This window comes from Pelobates fuscus, chromosome 9 (genome assembly GCF_036172605.1).
Source record: "Pelobates fuscus isolate aPelFus1 chromosome 9, aPelFus1.pri, whole genome shotgun sequence".
NCBI classification, from domain to species: Eukaryota; Metazoa; Chordata; class Amphibia; order Anura; family Pelobatidae; genus Pelobates; species Pelobates fuscus.
The window spans coordinates 131934955-131955070 of NC_086325.1; the positions used below are offsets into that span (position 1 = coordinate 131934955).

At 42.6% G+C, this 20116-nt stretch overlaps 2 protein-coding genes across 3 annotated transcripts in view; one reads left to right on the forward strand and one right to left on the reverse strand.

The window, feature by feature from the left end:
• Positions 1–4395: 4395 nt before the first annotated feature.
• C9H9orf78 (chromosome 9 C9orf78 homolog) lies at positions 4396–14983 on the reverse strand. The gene is made up of 9 exons (XM_063431290.1): positions 14827–14983; positions 13452–13511; positions 12904–12955; positions 12464–12534; positions 11426–11503; positions 10535–10732; positions 8600–8736; positions 6348–6446; positions 4396–4852 (listed from the first exon to the last, which is right to left on the reverse strand). The coding sequence occupies exons 1-9, from the start codon at positions 14907–14909 to the stop codon at positions 4761–4763; spliced, it is 870 nt and encodes a 289-aa protein (XP_063287360.1). The 5' UTR covers positions 14910–14983; the 3' UTR covers positions 4396–4760.
• A 54-nt stretch (positions 14984–15037) lies between these two features.
• Positions 15038–20116, forward strand: part of USP20 (ubiquitin specific peptidase 20) — a 43964-nt gene continuing 38885 nt past the window's right edge. The window contains exon 1 of one of the 2 annotated variants that reach the window (XM_063432395.1): positions 15038–15135. The gene's annotated coding sequence lies outside the window, so the exon portion shown is untranslated. The remainder of the gene's footprint in view (positions 15136–20116) is intronic. The other variant, XM_063432396.1, reaches the window with a different exon arrangement.

The window sequence follows — 20116 nt, forward strand, 5'->3', positions numbered from 1 at the left end:
CATCCACTACACACACACACTGCACAAACACTGCATCCACTACACACACACACATAGCTCCCCTGTCTAAACACACTGCATCCACTACACGTGGCATGTATATTTTGTGCATTTACCTTTAGAAATAGTTTTTTATTTTCCAAAATGGTAAATGTACAGAATATCGGCACATTATATCGGCTATCGGCCTGCAAGTTCACAGGATATCGGTATCGGTATCGGCTCTAAAAAAAATCAATATCGGTCGATCCCTAGTGTGTATGTATTCAGCAGTCTGTGTGTGTGTATTCAGCAGTCTGTGTTTGTATGTATTGCATTTGTTGGAGATACTAATAAATATAAGCTTAATTTTATCTATTTATATCATTATTTAAAATTTGTATAATTGAACTCTCTGTTGTTGTGTTCTTTTAAAACAAAAGTTGTTAATTAGTTCGGACAACAGTACGAGTTGTTTTTTTTTTTTTTTTTTTTTTTAAATTCTTTATTTTTGTCGTGCACAAGTTTAACAAACAGCCTTGGCTCGCCACAACAGCGGTATCAAGGTATGAATACGTACAGTACATAACATAGGTTGTGACATTCGCTAGACAGGCACATTTTTATGGTGGATGAGATGACTTTGTAAAGTTACCCTGCTAAATATAGACTGAGTTGGTGAGTAATTTCTCGCTTAGTTTTAAGGATCGCTGCAAAAATATCTGCACTAGCGCACCGCTGGTTAGATTGTCTATAAGGTAGCATGGATTAACAATCAGAATAACAATAATTATCACAGCAGCCTCCTACAGGGTAACCCGGCAGGGGCAGATTAACTGGTTCCAGCTTAGCTGTAATAGGTTGCTGCAGAAACATTAGCACTAGCACATTGCTGGTTATTATATCTATGAGGTAACATATATAAACAGTAATAGTAAGTCTACAACATTATCTCAGCAGCCTCTAACCGGATAGCATGGTAGGAGCAGATTAAATTATACTATTAACCATATGAATTCAGGCAACATGAGGTTATGGAACATCAGGACGGTAGCATTCATTCCATTCTCGTTGTGGGAGCTGTGCATGGAGTAGATATTGAATGCACCCAGACAACTGGGAGAGGGTATCCTGCTCGATGCACATTAGATTGGACAGCAAGTCCCATCTCCAGCAGTCCGAGTGCTTTATGGTTAAGCTGGTAGGTGTGCAATTAGTCAATCACGCTTGATACTTATGAGTAGGGTCAGAGTTCTGAGTGATTGTAGTAATCGCAGCTCCGTTGGTAAGAGTCAGCGACACGCCAGGTGAATCTCGTGCCTCTCGTTCTGTTCCGTCCATGAGGGCCCCACTGTCATGCTGTGTGTCTGCTTGGGGTGCCGCTGCTGAGTATCTGCTGGGTAGGAGGGGGACACGTGGCTGTACCTTGGGCTCTGGCTCTCCTGCTTACAGAGGGGGGGTAGCTCGGTGTATGGCGCCGGTAACGGTGCTTGGGGTGCTGCTTTGTGCTGTGCATCTCCCCTCCTCTTCATCCCTCTGCCTCCGTTAGTACCCGTTTATTAGGATGTGTGCTCGCCTTTGGTTTCCTCGTTTGTCTAGCCGGCGGGGTGCGGTGGCCTGCTTCTGGCTCTGTGAGTTGGTGCTTTTACTCGTGGCCGCCGCCATCTTGGCCTCAGGCCTTCTCAGCGGTCTGGCAGGTTCCAGCTTTGGCTGCGGCGTAAGGACCGGGATCACCCCCCCAGCCCAGGGGGGGGGGGGGGACCGGGACCGGGTCCGCCCAGAGGTGGTTTTCGGGCTCCTTTGGGCGGGATAGTGGAGCGGCGGCCGTCCACTCCACTCACCGCCAGGGAAGGTCCCGCATGGTGTTGCTGAGATCTCCCCTCCGGGGGACTAAAACTCTGGGAGCAAGCCTCTCCCCGTTCCGGGTAGCCCTTACTTGTCGATGGTCGCAGGTATGAGTGGACAGAATCTTTTTTCCGGGCTTAAAGGGTCTTCAATTGCAGGAGCTGATGGTCCCTGCGACCGCTCTGCTCGGCGGCCCGGCCCCGCCCCGAGTTGTTTTTTCTAAACTTAAACCTCAGTATTCAGGTTTAATTGCCGTGTTGACACTTAAAGGAAAAAAAAGTTGGCATGTATTGCGGTTTGGGCACTCTGGCTCAAAAAGGTTCGCCATCACTGCCCTATAGTGTTACTTTAATACTTAGTTTTTTGTATTGCAAAATGTAACAGATGCTCAATGTTTTAAATCGGCATAACGCAGGTGTTCTATCAAAAAACCCTACCCCGTGAAAATTCCCTACCCTCGTCACTTCCGGTGACGCAGCCGCACCGGAAGTGACCCTCATCCAATGGAGGAGGAGGGTGTGCGCCGCCGCGCAGGCGCACAACAACTAGGCTAGGTAGGGATTTTTCACGGGGTAGGGTAAATTAACGCCACAGTGCGCACGCGCGGAAAAGTACTCCCGTCGGAGGTACAGCGCGCGTGCGCACTAGTGGCAAGGGAGAGAGGCTTTAATCCGACGATCAGAGTTTGCGCGTGCGCAGTATAGGGGTAGGGAATTTTGATAGCTATTAGCCCTGTGAGATCTCCCTACCCCTATATTGCGCATGCGCGAACTCTGATCGTCGGATTAAAGCCTCTCCCTGCTCCCAACACTCTCAGCCATCCAAGATTGAGGGTGAATTATGGTGGGACGGTGGGTGTTTATGTGCATTATATTGGGGGGGTCTGCGCAGAATTGGGGGGCCTGTGCAGAATTGGGGGTCTGCACAGACCCCCCAATATAATGCACATAAACACCCACCGTCCCACCATAATTCACCCTCAATCTTGGATGGCTGAGAGTGTTGGGAGCAGGGAGAGGCTTTAATCCGACGATCAGAGTTCGCGCATGCGCAGTATAGGGGTAGGGAGATCTCACAGGGCTAATAGCCATCAAAATTCCCTACCCCTATACTGCGCACGCGCGAACTCTGATCGTCGGATTAAAGCCTCTCTCCCTTGCCACTAGTGCGCACGCGCGCTGTACCTCCGACGGGAGTACTTTGCCGCGCGTGCGCACTGTGGCGTTAATTTACCCTACCCCGTGAAAAATCCCTACCTAGCCTAGTTGTTGTGCGCCTGCGCGGCGGCGCACACCCTCCTCCTCCATTGGATGAGGGTCACTTCCGGTGCGGCTGCGTCACCGGAAGTGACGAGGGTAGGGAATTTTCACGGGGTAGGGTTTTTTGATAGAACACAGGCAACAAAATAAAATTTCATTGTGTTTATTCACCAAGGTGTTGGTTTGCTATTTTGACCTAATGTTGCAACTCCAATGCAATGTTTTTACACAACTTAGAAATATATTTCACAATCCAACAACAATGCATTCTCTGAAATAGATTCCTGAATGGGTGCTGTAGTCCAGCTGTTGGCTTTCAACCCTTGCTGATCCCATAAGCAACAGATTATGAATTTTGCTCAGCAGTGCTATAGAAAGTTAAAGCAATATGCCAAACACCATAAACACTACAGCCCACTGCACCCTGGCACCATCGCAGGGCAAACAGTAAAATAGTTTGAGAATGGTTTGACAACTTACCTGGGATAAGTTAGCCTCCTCTAGTACAGGCAGATGCTGGTTAACTACTTACCCTGCCTGTGTAGCAACGCACTTCTAGCACCACAACCATTACAGAAGCCATTAATGGTTATTGTACTTGCAATGTTCACTTAAGTGATTCTCTTGGTTTAACACCATCACTATTTTGCAATGATCCCACACTTCAGAATGCAATTCACCCATATAAATGCTTGACAAAAGGCAGACTACCTCCATCAAGTTTTGCTATTTGATTAGCTGTAACTAGAGATGGCTTTGAGGAAAAAGCATGGTCTATGGAGGCTCCTGCGGTCTTGCGGGATGCTCCATAGACACCAGTCTTATACTCTCGCATGTGTGCGAGAGTATAGCACCTGGCTAAATAAGTCTCAAGAGATGAAACAGGCACCATATAGACATTGTGGCCGCCGTAATGACTGCATAAAGGAAGAAAAACCTATCTATCCATACGCCCACAGCCCACAGCACTGCAAGCAGCATAATTACCTCATTAACCACCAGTACCAGACATCTTTATATTTCTGGAGTGTAGACTGCAAAGCAGATTTTAAAAGTTTATCCAAAATTATTAGATCTTTTGAGAAAAAGTGTATCGAAAATTAAATAGAGGCCATTGTTAGGTGTTTCTACCTTTTTGTCGACCTCCTGTACATTATGACTGGGCCTTAGTTTGGCCTTGAGGAATAACAACCATAATGATAGATAATGTTCCCCTTTCTTCGCATTAGCATAAACGGCAAAAAATAAATAAATAAAACAAAACTACTAAAACCCTACTTTGAAAACCCTGCTAAAATAACACATATCCAGATTCTGATAAATAATTTTAATTACACTAAAAACAAAATCAAGATGGTGATGTTTTAAGTGTCCTTACAAACCATCAAGAATAATAGTGATGGCTAACCTAAGCTGTCGCTGATAATGGAACAAAGTGAATTGAAGTCCACAACAGCTGGAATGCCAAAATGTAGCCATTAAATAAACTGCAGGAAAGTGAAGAGTAGTTTGCAAATTGTAAGTTCATGTGAAGTAGAAAAGATTGAAGTCTTTGCTTGACTTTTTAATCCCTTCACCCAGCGTGATTTGGGGCGCATTTATCTGTATGTACTACTTAATTGTTGAATATGTTACAATCTGCACTGTCTATCTGTGCGTCAACATCAGTCCCTTGGATCAATAACGCCTGTTCATCTTCTTAAATTTCTCATAGTGATAGTCATCTGTGGCTTTTTCATTCGATGGGCGCTTGCGGTTGGGCGGAGAACCTGTATAAAGTGAAAAAAATTTAAGTTATTCACAGTATCCACTAAATACATCAAAAATACCCACAGAAAGTGTGATGGAGCTAATAAAATAAATGTCCAACCCAACCCTTACTACTTCTATAATAATTGGATAGAGAAATAAGTAGCGTTTTGTTTAGTGTTTTTTTTTCTCCCCAAAAACTGAAGAATAGAAGATGCTTGACGATCTGACATTAAAGGGAAACTATAGTCACCAGAACAGCTACAGCTTAATGTAGTTGTTCTGGTGAGTATAATCATTGTATGCAGGAATTTTCATGCAAACACTGACTTTTCAGAGAAAAGGCAGTGTTTACATTGCCCCTAGATGGCCACTGTAGGTGCTTCCTGGCTCAGTGCTGCATAGTAGGCATCACTGCCGTTCAGCGTCTCCACGCTCTCTATGGGGACGCTGAATTTCCTTTTGATTCAATGCATCTCCATGAGGAGGTGCTGATTGGCCAAAATGTCATTTGGCCCCCACCCCCACCGGAAAGCATTGGATTGGCTACAATTGGCATTTCTGATGAGGTCACCAATGGGGCAGGGCAAGTGCACCAGTGTGGCGCTGGAAATAAGGGGAGTTTTAATTCCTTTTAAGGGAGCTAAGCGGGGGGGGGAGGGGGACACAAGCACAATAGGGTCAGAAATACATGTTTGTGTTCCTGACCCTATAGTGTTCTTTTAAAGAGATCTATGCCTATGATGGCACCACACTAACTGCTCCATGGCAGACCCCGGGAGCAAAGCATATGATTCAAAAGTAAGTGAAATATGTCAACCATTTTGTTTACTTTCTTTCAGACTAAAGTGCTTCATATAAAACTTTATTTTATAACACAATGTTTTCTGTGGTCCTCAAAATAAGTGATTTCTACAAGTTTAACAAAATCCAATATTTCTAATTTAACAGTCTGCCAAGCAAGTTTTTACATTACTCATCCAAGGAACTGAAAGATGGAACCTGGATTAATTATCACTATTGTTAGAATATGTTTATAGAATAATTCCATACTATTGTGCTTGATTATGTAATATGTATATTAACACAATATGTTTCTGGTGTGCATATTTCTCATCTCCCATCAAAGGATTATCTGATATCATAAGGGGTTACATCTTATTTTTCTTATAGCACCTATTGGTTTCCCAGCAACGATTTCAGCGTTGATAGATTAATAAATGATAACGTCATTTCCTTTATTCACTCAATGGTCAATGGGTTGGGCTCACTCTTCATAAGCATGTATTGGTAAGTTTAATGTGTTTTTATATGTAGCTTTCTATATAGATAAAAGCCCCAGAGGCTGAAACGTCAACACTGTATGTTGTAATCTTTGGATACTCTATTTCTTCATGCATGTCCCATGAACACTTTTGTTTTTCGAATATATATATATATATATAAAAATACCTGAATATTTCAGACTTCTTTCTGTTTTTATAAATTGGCCTTCTTCCTGTGCAATGTACTTACGTTCTGGTTCTGGCTTCTCTGTATCACCAACACGGAGGGGACGTGCTTTTGGCTCCTCCTTGTGACGCCTCATGGGAGTGTTCTGGTCCTCTTGGTAAACTGAAAAGAAATAAAAGAGAGTTACAAGAATTGTCCCCATTTGTCATGATTTGAAATTACCACTTTATTCTTATTGGCTTAGAACTCAAAAATATAATGAATACAGCTACTATTGAAAAATTGAAACATGATATGGTCCTGTGCCATTATCCATCTTCCGTATGTTGGATTGCTTGCAACAGTAAGTGGTAATACCTCACTTCCATAATTTTGTGCAGAAAAAGTTGTAAAATAAATAAATAGAAATAGAATAATAACGCAATAATATATTGTATATATTTGTGGTCGGAAACCAAGCCTGTGCGTGTACCAACTACCCAAGGCAAAGACAGCTGAAGTGTGCCTGATAGGTCTGTAAATAAAAAGGGCAAGGAAGTTGAGGATTGTCCAGGACGCCCTAGGAGAACTGCAACCCCTGATAACCGGTTCTAGATTGCCTGGATACAAATGGTAGAGGCACCCTCATGCCGTTTGAAAAACACTGGGAGGAGGACTCGCAGTGATGCGAGCCTTCCCTACTCACCATCTCGCACAGTATGCAGTGACCCAGAAGTGACTTTTGTCCAGGATGTCCACAGCCCAGAGGTACGAACCACAGGGAGGTTTTATGGTCTAATTAACCCCTCCCACAAATACAGGCTTACGGCCTAAAAAAAAAAAAAAAATCCAGAAAAACGCATGTCAACGAGTGAAATAAGTATTTCACCCCTTCGACTTAGTACTTTGTTGCAAAACCCTTGTAGGCAATCACAGAGGTCAGACGTTTCTTGTAGTTGGCCACCAGGTTTGCACACATCTTCGGAGGGATTTTGTCCCACTCCTCTTTGCAGATTTTCTCCAAGTCATTAAGGTTTCGAGGCTGACGTTTGGCAACTCGAACCTTCAGTTCCCTCCGCAGATTTTCTATGGGATTAAGGTCTGGAGATTGTCTAGGCCACTCCAGGACCTTAATGTGCTTCTTCTTGAGCCACTCCTTTTTTTGCCTTGGCTGTGTGTTTTTGGTCATTGTCCTGCTGGAATACCCATCCATGACCCATTTTCAATGCCCTGGCATGCCCCAAGATTTGACGGTACATGGCCCCGTCCATTAGATGCAGTGCAGTTGTCCTGTCCCCTTAGCAGAAAAACATCCCCAAAGCAATGTTTTCACCTCCATGTTTGACGGTGGGGATGGTGTTCTTGGGGTCATAGGCAGCATTCCTCCTCCAAACACACAAGTTGAGGCAAAAGAGCTCAATTTTGGTCTCATTTGACAACAACACTTTCACCCAGTTCTCCTCTGAATCATTCAGATGTTCATTGGCAAACTTCAGACTGGCCTGCACATGTGCTTTCTTGAGCAGGAGGACCTTGCGGGCCCTGCAGGATTTTAGTCCTTCACGGCGTAGTGTGTTACCAATTGTTTGGTGACTATAGTCCCAGCTGCCTTGAGATCATTAACAAGATCCTCCTGTGTAGTTCTGGGTTGATTCCTCACCGTTCTTATGATAATTGAAACTCCATAAGATGAGATCTTGCATGGAGCACCACACCGAGGGAGACTGACAGTTATTTTGTGTTTCTTCCATTTGCGAATAATCGCACCAACTGTTGTCACCTTCTCACCAAGCTGCTTGGTGATGGTCTTGTAGCCCATTCCAGCCTTGAGTAGGTCTACAATCTTGTCCCTGACATCCTTGGACAACTCTTTGGTCTTGGCCATGCTGGAGAGCTTGGAATCTGATTGATTGATTGCTTCTGTGGGCAGAAGCAATATGTCCACAGAGATTAAGAGCTGTGGAATAAGAGCACTTCCTTTAAGAGAGTGCTCCTAATCTCAGCTCATTACCTGTATAAAAGACACCTGGGAGACAGAAATCTTGCGGATTGATCAAATACTCATTTCACTCATTGACATGCAATTCAATTGAACAAAAATTTTGAAATGCGTTTTTCTGTCTCTCACTGTTAAAATACACCTACCATTAAAATTATGGACTGATCATTTCTGTGTCAGTGGACAAACGTTCAAAATCAGCAGGGGACCAAGTACTTTTTTCCCCTCACTCTGTGTACATATATAGGTATCACTATCCCTTTAGGCAGACAGTGTACGGATTCTGCCCAGAGAAACTTCCTCTACAAACATTCATAATACTATGTGTTAAACTTACATCGGTTATGCTGAACGTAGTTGACAGCCATATTTGTGGGCACAAAGGAAGGCTGCTTGTCTTTCTTCTTGTTCTGTTGTTCTGCCAGGAGTCTGGCTTTGGCCTCCTCTGTTGAGATGATATTCTTGATCTTTGCCCTAAAACATTAGACATTGAAAAAATGATTGACAAGAAGTGATTTTGCTTTTTTATATTTTTTTTTTACTTTTTATAGTATGGAAACCTACTGCGATGGAAAATAAACACCAACTGGCCTTATCTGTTCTACCCATATTGAAACCTCAGATTTAGCAAGTTCTTCGGGATAAGCCTGTCTGGAGTGTCCATTTAACCAATAGGCAAGTCTCATACTGGAGATATCAAATACATTTTAACTAATCAGTTCCATTTGGCTATGCCTTAAATAAAATCAAACAGGCAGCCTATTATAGTGTGGGAACATTAGGAAACTAGCCTGACATTACTGAGCTGTCTCTGTGAGTGAGACTAGTTTTAGGAGTTAACAATATAGTTTACCTTGGTAATAGTACAACAGAGCTAAAACCTGTAAATGGCAGGGTACAAATAAGACAATCTTCAGTTCATTGTAAGAGTGTCAAGCTAGGTTTCCTATACTTTACTATAGCTATATCCCAATCATTATTTTATTTATCATTCTTTGAATTTGCAGTGATTGCCTAACTTACAACTCCAAGTAAGTACTATGCATTAAGTAGCGTGTGCTCAAATTACAACTCCATCTTTCACCAACCAACTTCACATCGTTTTTATTATATGTATTTTGCCTGATAAGTACTATGGTCATTGCTGCCGCCCAGGAGTAATGGGAGTTTGAGCGCAGGACTTGTTTCTTCGTATTTGTATTCACTTTTGTATCACCCATCCCATGTGTTTCCTATTAAGGGTTAATAAGCATGTAGGGATATATACAAAAAATATACCCCTTTCTGTATCAGAGATATTTTTGCCAGAAGCTCAAGGAAGCAAGGTGAATGGTTAGAGTTAGGACGTACCTAAGAGGTCTGCCTTGATGTGGCAGCTGGGCTTACCCTCTCATGGCCATTGGAGGTAACTAAAAACCTCAATTTGTTTAAAAATGCATAGGGATGTGGAAAGCGCGCAGGTAACTTTTTTTTCCTTCAACTTCACATCATACCTACTGTCTTTCCCCGAAAATAAGACTGGGTCTTATATTAATTTTCCCCCCGAATACTCTAGGACATATTTTCTTACATACGATTGTCTTACTTCTGTAAAAACATTAGCAAGCATATGCTAGAAAGCAAGTCTAAGTGTGGGTTAATTCCCTTTTTCTTTCCCGAACATAGATTAGCTTATTTGTGAATGGAATCCCGCAAATCTATATTCGGGGAAATTTCCCCGAACATAGATTAGCGAACTAGCGACTAAGGCTTATGTTTGGGGTAGGGCTAATTTATGGGCAACCCCTCGAAAATAAGCTAGCGCTTATTTTTGGGGAAACATGGGAATACACATATTTTTATTTAAAGGGATACTTTTAAAAGGACTGTGTTAGAAACTGGCCACTTCCTTGTCCTACAAAATATGCTGATTTCAAGCAACAAAGGGGCTTTCAGAAAGGTTAACACCCACACAACGTGTGCACAATTTTAGTGACCTTTCTTTAAAATCCCTTTGTAATACTTTGCAAAATGTGTTTTATTTTTCTTCACTGTAGGCTCATCCAAGACACCATAACCAATTGTTTACAGAACCACCATAACCTCTCATTAAAAAGTGTTTACTTCTGGTACAGCTACACATTTAGCACCTCAGAAATCCTTATGTTTTTTCTTACAACTTCAAGAAGATGCAGAATAAGAATACCCAGTAACCCACTCAAGTACAAATGTCATCAGCCCATTCACATCCCACCTCTGCCACTCCCATCATTGATCTGATAACAGCACATACTCTATCCCGAGGTCCACTTCTGGGATTCCGCTGAGCATCTGGTTGGATAACATTTCTTCAGTCTTCTTGGCAGACAAGACATTGATACTGTCAGGCAACTCATACAGACAATCTTCCGCACTTTTTGCTTTCACTTTTTTCTCCTCGTTTTCCACAATGCCTTTTCTTTTCTTGAGCTCAGTCTCGATGTACTTCATCCTGAGTTAAAAATTAATGGGGATATGTCACCCACGCAGTTTTAACAAAATACTTTTTTTTTTTTTTTTTTTTTAAAGTGAGCATTCTTTTTTGAGATAGATCTGGTTTAGAATTAAGGTATTATTTTAGTACCGCTCAAATCAGTTCAGGTGACATCTGCATAACTAATAAAAAAATCCTGTTTTAATCTGCAACCGATTCGATCCATAAATTGTGCTAGCCTTATGGTTAAAATATGTATATGTCTATTTAGTGAAAAGGATAAATCTGCCATTCAGTTCCAACTCTGGGGGATCAAGTAAATGCAAGATCAGAGAGAATGCTGGGCATTTAAAAAAAAAAAAAAAAAAAAGCCCCATATGGCTAGCCTGCGAACTGAAATAAATAATGTATTATTTATTTTATTATAGCAATAAATCTAGCTGGCAAAAAATTGCATTCATGTCAAAACAAAACTCAGTTGTGTTGTATAGGACAGTGACCCTTTAATCTCCTAAGTTCTACTGTCCTTTCTAAGGTTTCGAAATTAGGGAGAAGCTCATAGAAGAGCAGTAACTACAAATTCTGTGAAATTTGTCTCTTCTCATAGATGATATTAGTTACTGTAATGTTGACACCACTATATTGGCTGATAAATTAAAGTGGATTACATTTAACTAAACCATGTTCCTGTTTGCAACAAGCTCTACGTACATGTCGGCATCTTCATCTCGTCTGTTAGTTTCTGCTGAGAAAGAGGTACCCAAGTTCAAGTCTTCTTCATCTCCGATCCTATAAAAAAGGAGCATTTACGTTTAGGAGATAATGAACAAAAACAAAAATATTACATATCTATAATATAGAAAACTTATAATAGTAAACCATGTGTATCGTCAGAGCTGAATATAAATCTGATGATGAAAATGAATAAATCTGATACAGAGAAGGTCAGATGGATTAGAGGAAGAGTGTGACCAGTTGGATGGTGATTTGTTTATCAAGGTTTGCTCTGTATGAGCAGAAATATGAGAAAATCTGGCACATTTCTTTAATGACACAGATTCAAGTGCCATATTTGCGGTGTTAAGTATGCCTACTTGGTCAAAAGGTATTACATGTGTATATGGCTCAGTCGAGTAGGCAACTAAATGTTTAATCTGTTACGGTTTAATAATATTTTATGTCAACAGAATCAGGTTCCTAACAAATTCAGGCAGACATCAGCTGATCTGTCTGTCTAGAATCCTTAATGGTCTTGAGGTTTGCCAATAGATTCCATGTTGTAAACACTTCAGGTTTTTCTCTAAAGTGAGAATTTAAAATTTAAAGTCAAAATAGCCAAACTAAGTCCGCTGTTCTTTTATTTTGGCTACTCTAGCCTACAATGTGAAATTGTCTTTGAATTCACACTTTAGTGAATAAATCTGGTCAGATTTCACAGCTTAGCGAAGCTTTAGAATGTTCTTAAGGTGCTGCTTAAACATAATTGCACGATAAGCCACAATTGAGCAGATGATATGGAGTTTAATTCCACAATCTTTTTTTTTCCCAGCCAGGAACACATATACAACTAGGCAACAGTTTCCTACCAAGTATCATTATCAGATGAATTAATATCTGGTGTTTATAGTTCTCAGAGGACGTGTCAGATATTCCCCATGTGGCACACATCATAAATGTCTTATATGTACAACTACATAAACTCAATGTGATTAATGAAAAATTTGCAAAATTTATCTATTTCTGCCTTACTTTTCCTTGCCACGGTCTTTTATTTTCTTCATATCTACCATCCCCCCGGTCTTGATCTTGAAAGGGTCGTCCTGTACAAATAAAGATGGACATATTAGGTTGAAATAACCTTAAAAACCAGTGAGGAGTACAACACGCAGAGAATTATTCACAAAAGATCAAATTGTAGTGAAATTTGTAACAAATTGCAAAAGTAAGCCTAAAGTAGCCAAGCTCTGACAACCACAGAGTTGAAGATTGTTTTCAAGTCAGCCATCAAATACTACATTTTGCTATTCAGTTTATGCATAAAAATTGATCCTAATGTACTAGAAGTAGAAATGCAATGGAATCTAAAGGAAAGTTCTTGGAAGTATTCCATTTCTATAACCTTGCAAAATAATTCCTCCTCAGAGACAACTCTTACAGTTCGTATACAAATCTTTTAATGCAGAACATACCGCTAATGTTGCCTCCTCCGGTGATTTTTCTCCCACGAGAAGGGCAACCGCACTGCAAAAAAAAACAAGTGGTGAGGTTAATAAAAAAATCTTCAGATTGATGTAAATTGTACACTTACAAAAGTATATTGCTTATACAAATGAACATTAATTGTATTATTATTGTATATTTAGATAATGTTATTTTTTTTTTTTTTTTTTTTTTTATTTAACTAAAGTCCAACTATTTCTAACTTTTAAGGGAATGTCTTGCTTACAAAATGACCCTTCCCTGATTCACATTGTTTACATAATTTGGCAAATAATTATTTTACAGACACTAGCCAAGTTTGGATATATTTAACTAAATAGTGTTGATTGCAGTTCGTTGAGGTTGGAGTAGCATAATCACCAACTTAGCTTAGTTGAACGTTTCCCCCGCCTTGCATATATTACAGCCTAAATGTTTAACAGCCAAGTAAACTCCAATATCATAATAAAATGCAATATCATAATGAATGTTACATAATCCAATACGTTCAGAGATTTATATTGTAAACATCCCAAACCTAACACCGTTTTGTCGCCTCCTCAGATTCTGAACCTCCTTGGCTTCTTCAAGCTTCATTCTAAGGGAATAATATGAAAAAAAAAGTCACCAAAAACTATAAATACTTGAATATTTCAGCAAATTAGTAAACTGGCTCTAGTTTATGATGGTTTTATTACATCTATACCCTTGCTCAAACATAATTTAAACCAGTGTAACATCTGTTATTTAGACTGCATGGTAAAATACAGTAACCAAATGTCTCAACTTATATATGGACTTCAAAAATCCTCAGAGTTGGGTATTCGTGTGTATATCCCTTACAGCATACCTGGACCTCTACATCACTGTGTAATGTACAACTGCCAGCACCAGGCTCTGATTATTCATACAGGGTTACTCACCAAAGTGTAAACAAAATGTCAAGAATTCAAAGGGAATTTCACATTTAAGGTTAAACTGAAAGCATAGTTGACTAGACTTTTTCCAGTTCAGTTTATCCATTTTGAGATTACTTTTCAAGGGCCGATATTGATTACCGGTGGCCTTTAGGGACGATAACCAATATTCTTCCCCTTTCCCTGCCTCTTACCTGTGGCCAAGAAAGGGAATATTATGCTCCATGGTGGTCCAGTATCTGTGTGTGCACTGGCTGCCAGGGAGATTCACATTGTTGAGGGAACAGTCGGGACACAGAACTCGCTATCTTCTGTTTCTGGAAGGTAGTCTCTCCAACTCTCACGAACCTGGTATGCTGCATGGAGCATTGCCATGGTAACCCACAGCAACGCTTTGACAGTGAGGTCTCGCAAGAGTTGGAGAGAGGAACTATCAATAAGAGAAGATAGCGAGAGCTGGATTCTGGTCGCCCCCTCTACAATATGAGTGGCACCCAGCCAGAGCACCCCCTCCTCCCTGGGTATCGGAAAATATCAGTATCATTTAAACCGATACCAAGAAAATGTTGAATATCGGCCAAACTTATAATCGGTCGATCCCTAGTTCAGTTACTTTAACCTTAAATTTTACAATCACATTTAATTTACTTAGAATTCCTGACAATCCTCACTTTAGCAAATTAGCCTGAAAGTGAATTTAAAATTTTAGGTCATAATAATCGAACAGGAATTCAGCACAGGTTCAGATAAGTTGCCATAAAATTGGAAATTCGCTCTGTACAGGGTTATTCACTTAAGTGAGAATTCAAGGTGGATTTCAAATTTAAGGCCAAAATAGCCGAACTGGAAATATAGCATGTTTCCAGTTTAGATATTTTAACCCTATATTTGAAATTAGCTTGGGATTCTCACTTTGTTATTGAATACCAGCGTGATATCTCCCAGCCTGGCCAGTGATGTCCACGTTTTATTGTGATTTCCATGCTGGAGACTCACCTGACTTCCTTGGTAATCGCCTCGTCCTCCTCTTCCTCCGAGGATGAATTCCTGCGCCTTCTGAAGCTTCTCCCGGCGGACATGTTTTATTTCCAGCACGCTGATCCCCGCTGTAATAACTGTAATAAAAAACAACAACAACAAGAGCTAGAGCGGCCTGACTTCCGGCGCGTTAGATGACGTAGTGCTACCCTTCCGAGGTTCCCATGGCTCCGCCCCCATACTGGCAGCTCGGGGCGGGGTTCAGATTCAGCCGTCAACAGCTGCAGGGAGAGGGGACCCGTGTCCTACCTGGCATGGCATAGGGAGGTAAGCATCCCCCTGTACCAGGGCCTCAGCTGTCAGGGGGACATGGGGGCTGCATGGAATGCTGCTGTGTCAGTGTACAGGCTGAGCATGGAGGACACTCAGTGCTGTCATATCATCAGTACAGGCTGGAGTGTGAGCACTGAGCCCACCATGTACAGGGCCTGGGCTGTGTACACATATCGGAAGCAAGGGGGTCAGACTGGGCTGTGTACACACACTGGGAGCAGGGGGGTCACACTGGGCTGTGTACACATACAGGGGGCAGACTGGGCTGTGTACACACACTGGGGGCAGGGGGGGAAGTGCAGACTGGGCTGTGTACACACACTGGGAGCAGGGGGGGTCAGACTGGGCTGTGTACACACACTGGGAGCAGGGGGGTCACACTGGGCTGTGTACACACACAGGGGGCAGACTGGGCTGTGTACACACACTGGGGGCAGGGGGGCAGACTGGGCTGTGTACACACTGGGGGCAGGGGGTGCAGACTGGGCTGTGTACATAATGGGAGCAGGGGGGTGCAGATTGGGCTGTCTACACATACTGGGAGCAGGGGGGGAAGTGCAGAATGGGCTGTCTACACATACTGGTAGCAGGGGGGGAAGTGCAGACTGGGCTGTGTACACACACTGGGAGCAAGGGGGTGCAGCCTGGGCTGTGTACACACACTGGGAGCAAGGGGTGCAGCCTGGGCTGTGTACACACACTGGGAGCAGGGGGGGTACAGACTGGGCTGTGTACACACACTGGGAGCAGGGGGTGCAGACTGGGCTGTGTACACACACTGGGGGCAGGGGGTGCAGACTGGGCTGTGTACACACACTGGGGGCAGGGGGTGTAGACTGGGCTGTGTACACACTGTGAGCAAGGGGTGCAGACATGGATGTGTACACATACTGGGAGCAGGGGGTTGCAGACAGGTATGTGTACACATACTGGGAGCAGGGGGTTGCAGACAGGTATGTGTACACATACTGGGAGCAGGGGGTTGCAGACAGGTATGTGTACACATACTGGGAGCAGGGGGTTGCAGACAGGTATGTGTACACATACTGGGAGCAGGGGGGTGCAGACAGGTATGTGTACACCGACTGGGATGAGTACACATACTAGGAGCAGGGGGTTGCAGCCTGGGCTGTGTACACACACTGGGAGCAGGGGGGGTACAGACTGGGCTGTGTACACACACTGGGAGCAGGGGGTGCAGACTGGGCTGTGTACACACACTGGGGGCAGGGGGTGCAGACTGGGCTGTGTACACACACTGGGGGCAGGGGGTGTAGACTGGGCTGTGTACACACTGTGAGCAAGGGGTGCAGACATGGATGTGTACACATACTGGGAGCAGGGGGTTGCAGACAGGTATGTGTACACATACTGGGAGCAGGGGGTTGCAGACAGGTATGTGTACACATACTGGGAGCAGGGGGTTGCAGACAGGTATGTGTACACATACTGGGAGCAGGGGGTTGCAGACAGGTATGTGTACACATACTGGGAGCAGGGGGTTGCAGACAGGTATGTGTACACATACTGGGAGCAGGGGGTTGCAGACAGGTATGTGTACACATACTGGGAGCAAGGGGTGCAGACAGGTATGTGTACACATACTGGGAGCAGGGGGGTGCAGACAGGTATGTGTACACATACTAGGAGCAGGGGAGTGCAGACAGGTATGTGTACACATACTGGGAGCAGGGGGGTGCAGACAGGTATGTGTACACATACTGGGAGCAGGGGGGTGCAGACAGGTATGTGTACACATACTAGGAGCAGGGGAGTGCAGACAGGTATGTGTACACATACTGGGAGCAGGGGGGGGCAGACAGGTATGTGTACACCGACTGGGATGAGTACACATACTAGGAGCAGGAGGGTGCAGACTGGGCTGTGTACACACACTGGGGGGCAGGGGGTGCAGACTGGGCGGTGTTTAGAGATGAGGAGGAATCAGACTGTAATACAGACTGATATTTTAGTAAATGGTCAGATTGGCATATACACTGAAGACAGAATTGAAGACACATTGGAAAATACAAGGATAAAGGGCATATGGAAAGAGGACAGGTACACATAGAAATAAAATGGAGATCTGACAGGTACACACAAAACATAAAATGGAGATCTGACCGGTACACACACACACAAAATAAAATTGAGATCTGACAGGTACACACACACAAAACGTAAAATGGAGTTCTGACAGGTACACACACACAACATAGAATGGAGATCTGACCGGTACACACACAAAACATAGAATGGAGATCTGACAGGTACACACACAAAATATGAAAATATGGAGATTTGACAGGCACACACAGAAAAAAAACGGAGATCTGATCGGCACACACACAGAAATAAAGAAATTTGAGATGTGACAAATATAAAATAAAAAATAACTATATGACTGTTACACAGAACAAACGTGAGATCTAACAGTTAAACATAGAAAGAGGAGAGAGGTCCCTCAGGTACACGTAGTAAGAAAAAGGGATTTTTGACCGATACATGCAGAAAGAATGGGTCAGTCGTGATATGTATCAATAGAAAGAAGAGAGGCCTGACTAGTACCTATAGAGAAACTTTGAAAGCCTAACAGTTACCTAGGAAATAACAGAAAAGTCTGATGGGCACCTGTATAAAGTAAAGCAAGGCCTTACAGATATACCTATAGAAAGTAGAGAGAAAAATACACTTGACTATAGAAATCTATAGGAGGCCTGGCAAGTGCCTATAAAAAGAAGTAGGTCTGACAGACAGCCACATAGAGAGTGCGAAGATACTAGACCGGTATATACATAGAGAGGAGATACCAGACCGGTATGTACATAGAGATAAGAAGATACCAGACCGGTATGTACATAGAGAGTGAGAAGATACCAGACCGGTATGTACATAGAGAGTGAGAAGATACCAGACCGGTATGTACATAGAGAGTGAGAAGATACCAGACCGGTATGTACATAGAGATAAGAAGATACCAGACCGGTATGTACATAGAGATAAGAAGATACCAGACCGGTATGTACATAGAGATAAGAAGATACCAGACCGGTATGTACATAGAGATAAGAAGATACCAGACCGGTATGTACATAGAGATAAGAAGATACCAGACTGGTATGTACATAGAGATGAGAAGATACCAGACCGGTATGTACATAGAGATAAGAAGATACCAGACCGGTATGTACATAGAGCTAAGAAGATACCAGACCGGTATGTACATAGAGCTAAGAAGATACCAGACCGGTATGTACATAGAGAGTGAGAAGATACCAGACCGGTATGTACATAGAGAGTGAGAAGATACCAGACTGGTATGTACATAGAGAGTGAGAAGATACCAGACCGGTATGTACATAGAGAGTGAGAAGATACCAGACCGGTATGTACATAGAGATAAGAAGATACCAGACCGGTATGTACATAGAGAGTGAGAAGATACCAGACCGGTATGTACATACGATAAGAAGATACCAGAACGGTATAGACATAGAGAGTGAGAAGATACCAGACCGGTATAGACCTAGAGAGGAGAATATACCAGACCGCTATATACATAGAGAGGAGAAGATACCAGACCAGTATATACATAGAGAGGAGAAGATACCAGACCAGTATATACATAGAGAGGAGAAGATACCAGACCGGTATAGACATAGAGAGTGAGACAATACCAGACCGGTATATACATAGAGAGAAGATACCCGACCGCTATATACATAGAGAGGAGAAGATACCAGACCGGTATATACATAGAGAGTGAGAAGATACCCGACCGGTATATACATAGAGAGTGAGAAGATACCAGACCGGTATATACATAGAGAGTGAGAAGATACCAGACCGGTATATACATAGAGAGTGAGAAGATACCAGACCGCTACATACATAGAGAGGAGAAGATACCAGACTGCTATATACATAGAGAGGAGAAGATACCAGACCGCTACATACATAGAGAGGAGAAGATACCAGACCGCTACATACATAGAGAGGAGAAGATACCAGACCGCTACATACATAGAGAGGAGAAGATACCAGACCGCTACATACATAGAGAGGAGAAGATACCAGACCGCTACATACATAGAGAGGAGAAGATAACAGACCGCTACATACATAGAGAGGAGAAGATAACAGACCGGTATATACATAGAGAGGAGAAGATACCCAACCGGTATATACATAGGGAGAAGAAGATATCAGACCAGTATATACATAGGAAGGAGACAATATCCGACTGGCATGGTATGGTATGAACACCACGGGTGGCACTCACTGTCTGTTACGACTGTAACCATCGAGGCTTGAGCTTATATTGAATCTGATAATGCCAGGTTAACTAATCAAGCAATGGCTGATATTAACAGACATCAAGCTTAAGTGAAGCAGAACCAGGCAGCAGACCGGTAGAGAGAACCCTATGTATGGAAGTTGTAGGGATCAATGATTACATCCATCTATCTACACATTGTACGATGCTGTGTTTTATGAACAGGTAGTGGCCTTTTTCTTTGATAACGTGGCGAACAGATAGCATGCTAAATTCATTGTCAGTGATTGAGCTAGCACAGGGGTGAGTTGAATATGCTAGCAGGTTAACTAGTATAATTGCTGCACCCCAGAGGCATTATCCTCGAACAGCAGCTTGTGATTCAGCATTTTGATGTCTCTTGAAAAATCTGGGTTATCTGTGTGTCCTCTATTTTGGTATCAGATGGGATTTTACTCCTCAATTAACAAAAAGGATCCTGATTTCTGAACATGTATCTTTCGGAAATGCGCACATTGTAAATAGATGTATGAGATTTCAAATAAATTTTAATATAATTTATTTTCAATTTTCATGATTTTACATGCTCAGATTTTTGCATCCATTTTTTTTCTGGTTGATTGCAGAAATTAGATAAAAATTTGAAGGAACACGAACAAAGATACACACACCCCACCACCAGAAGACCCATAAGCCCAA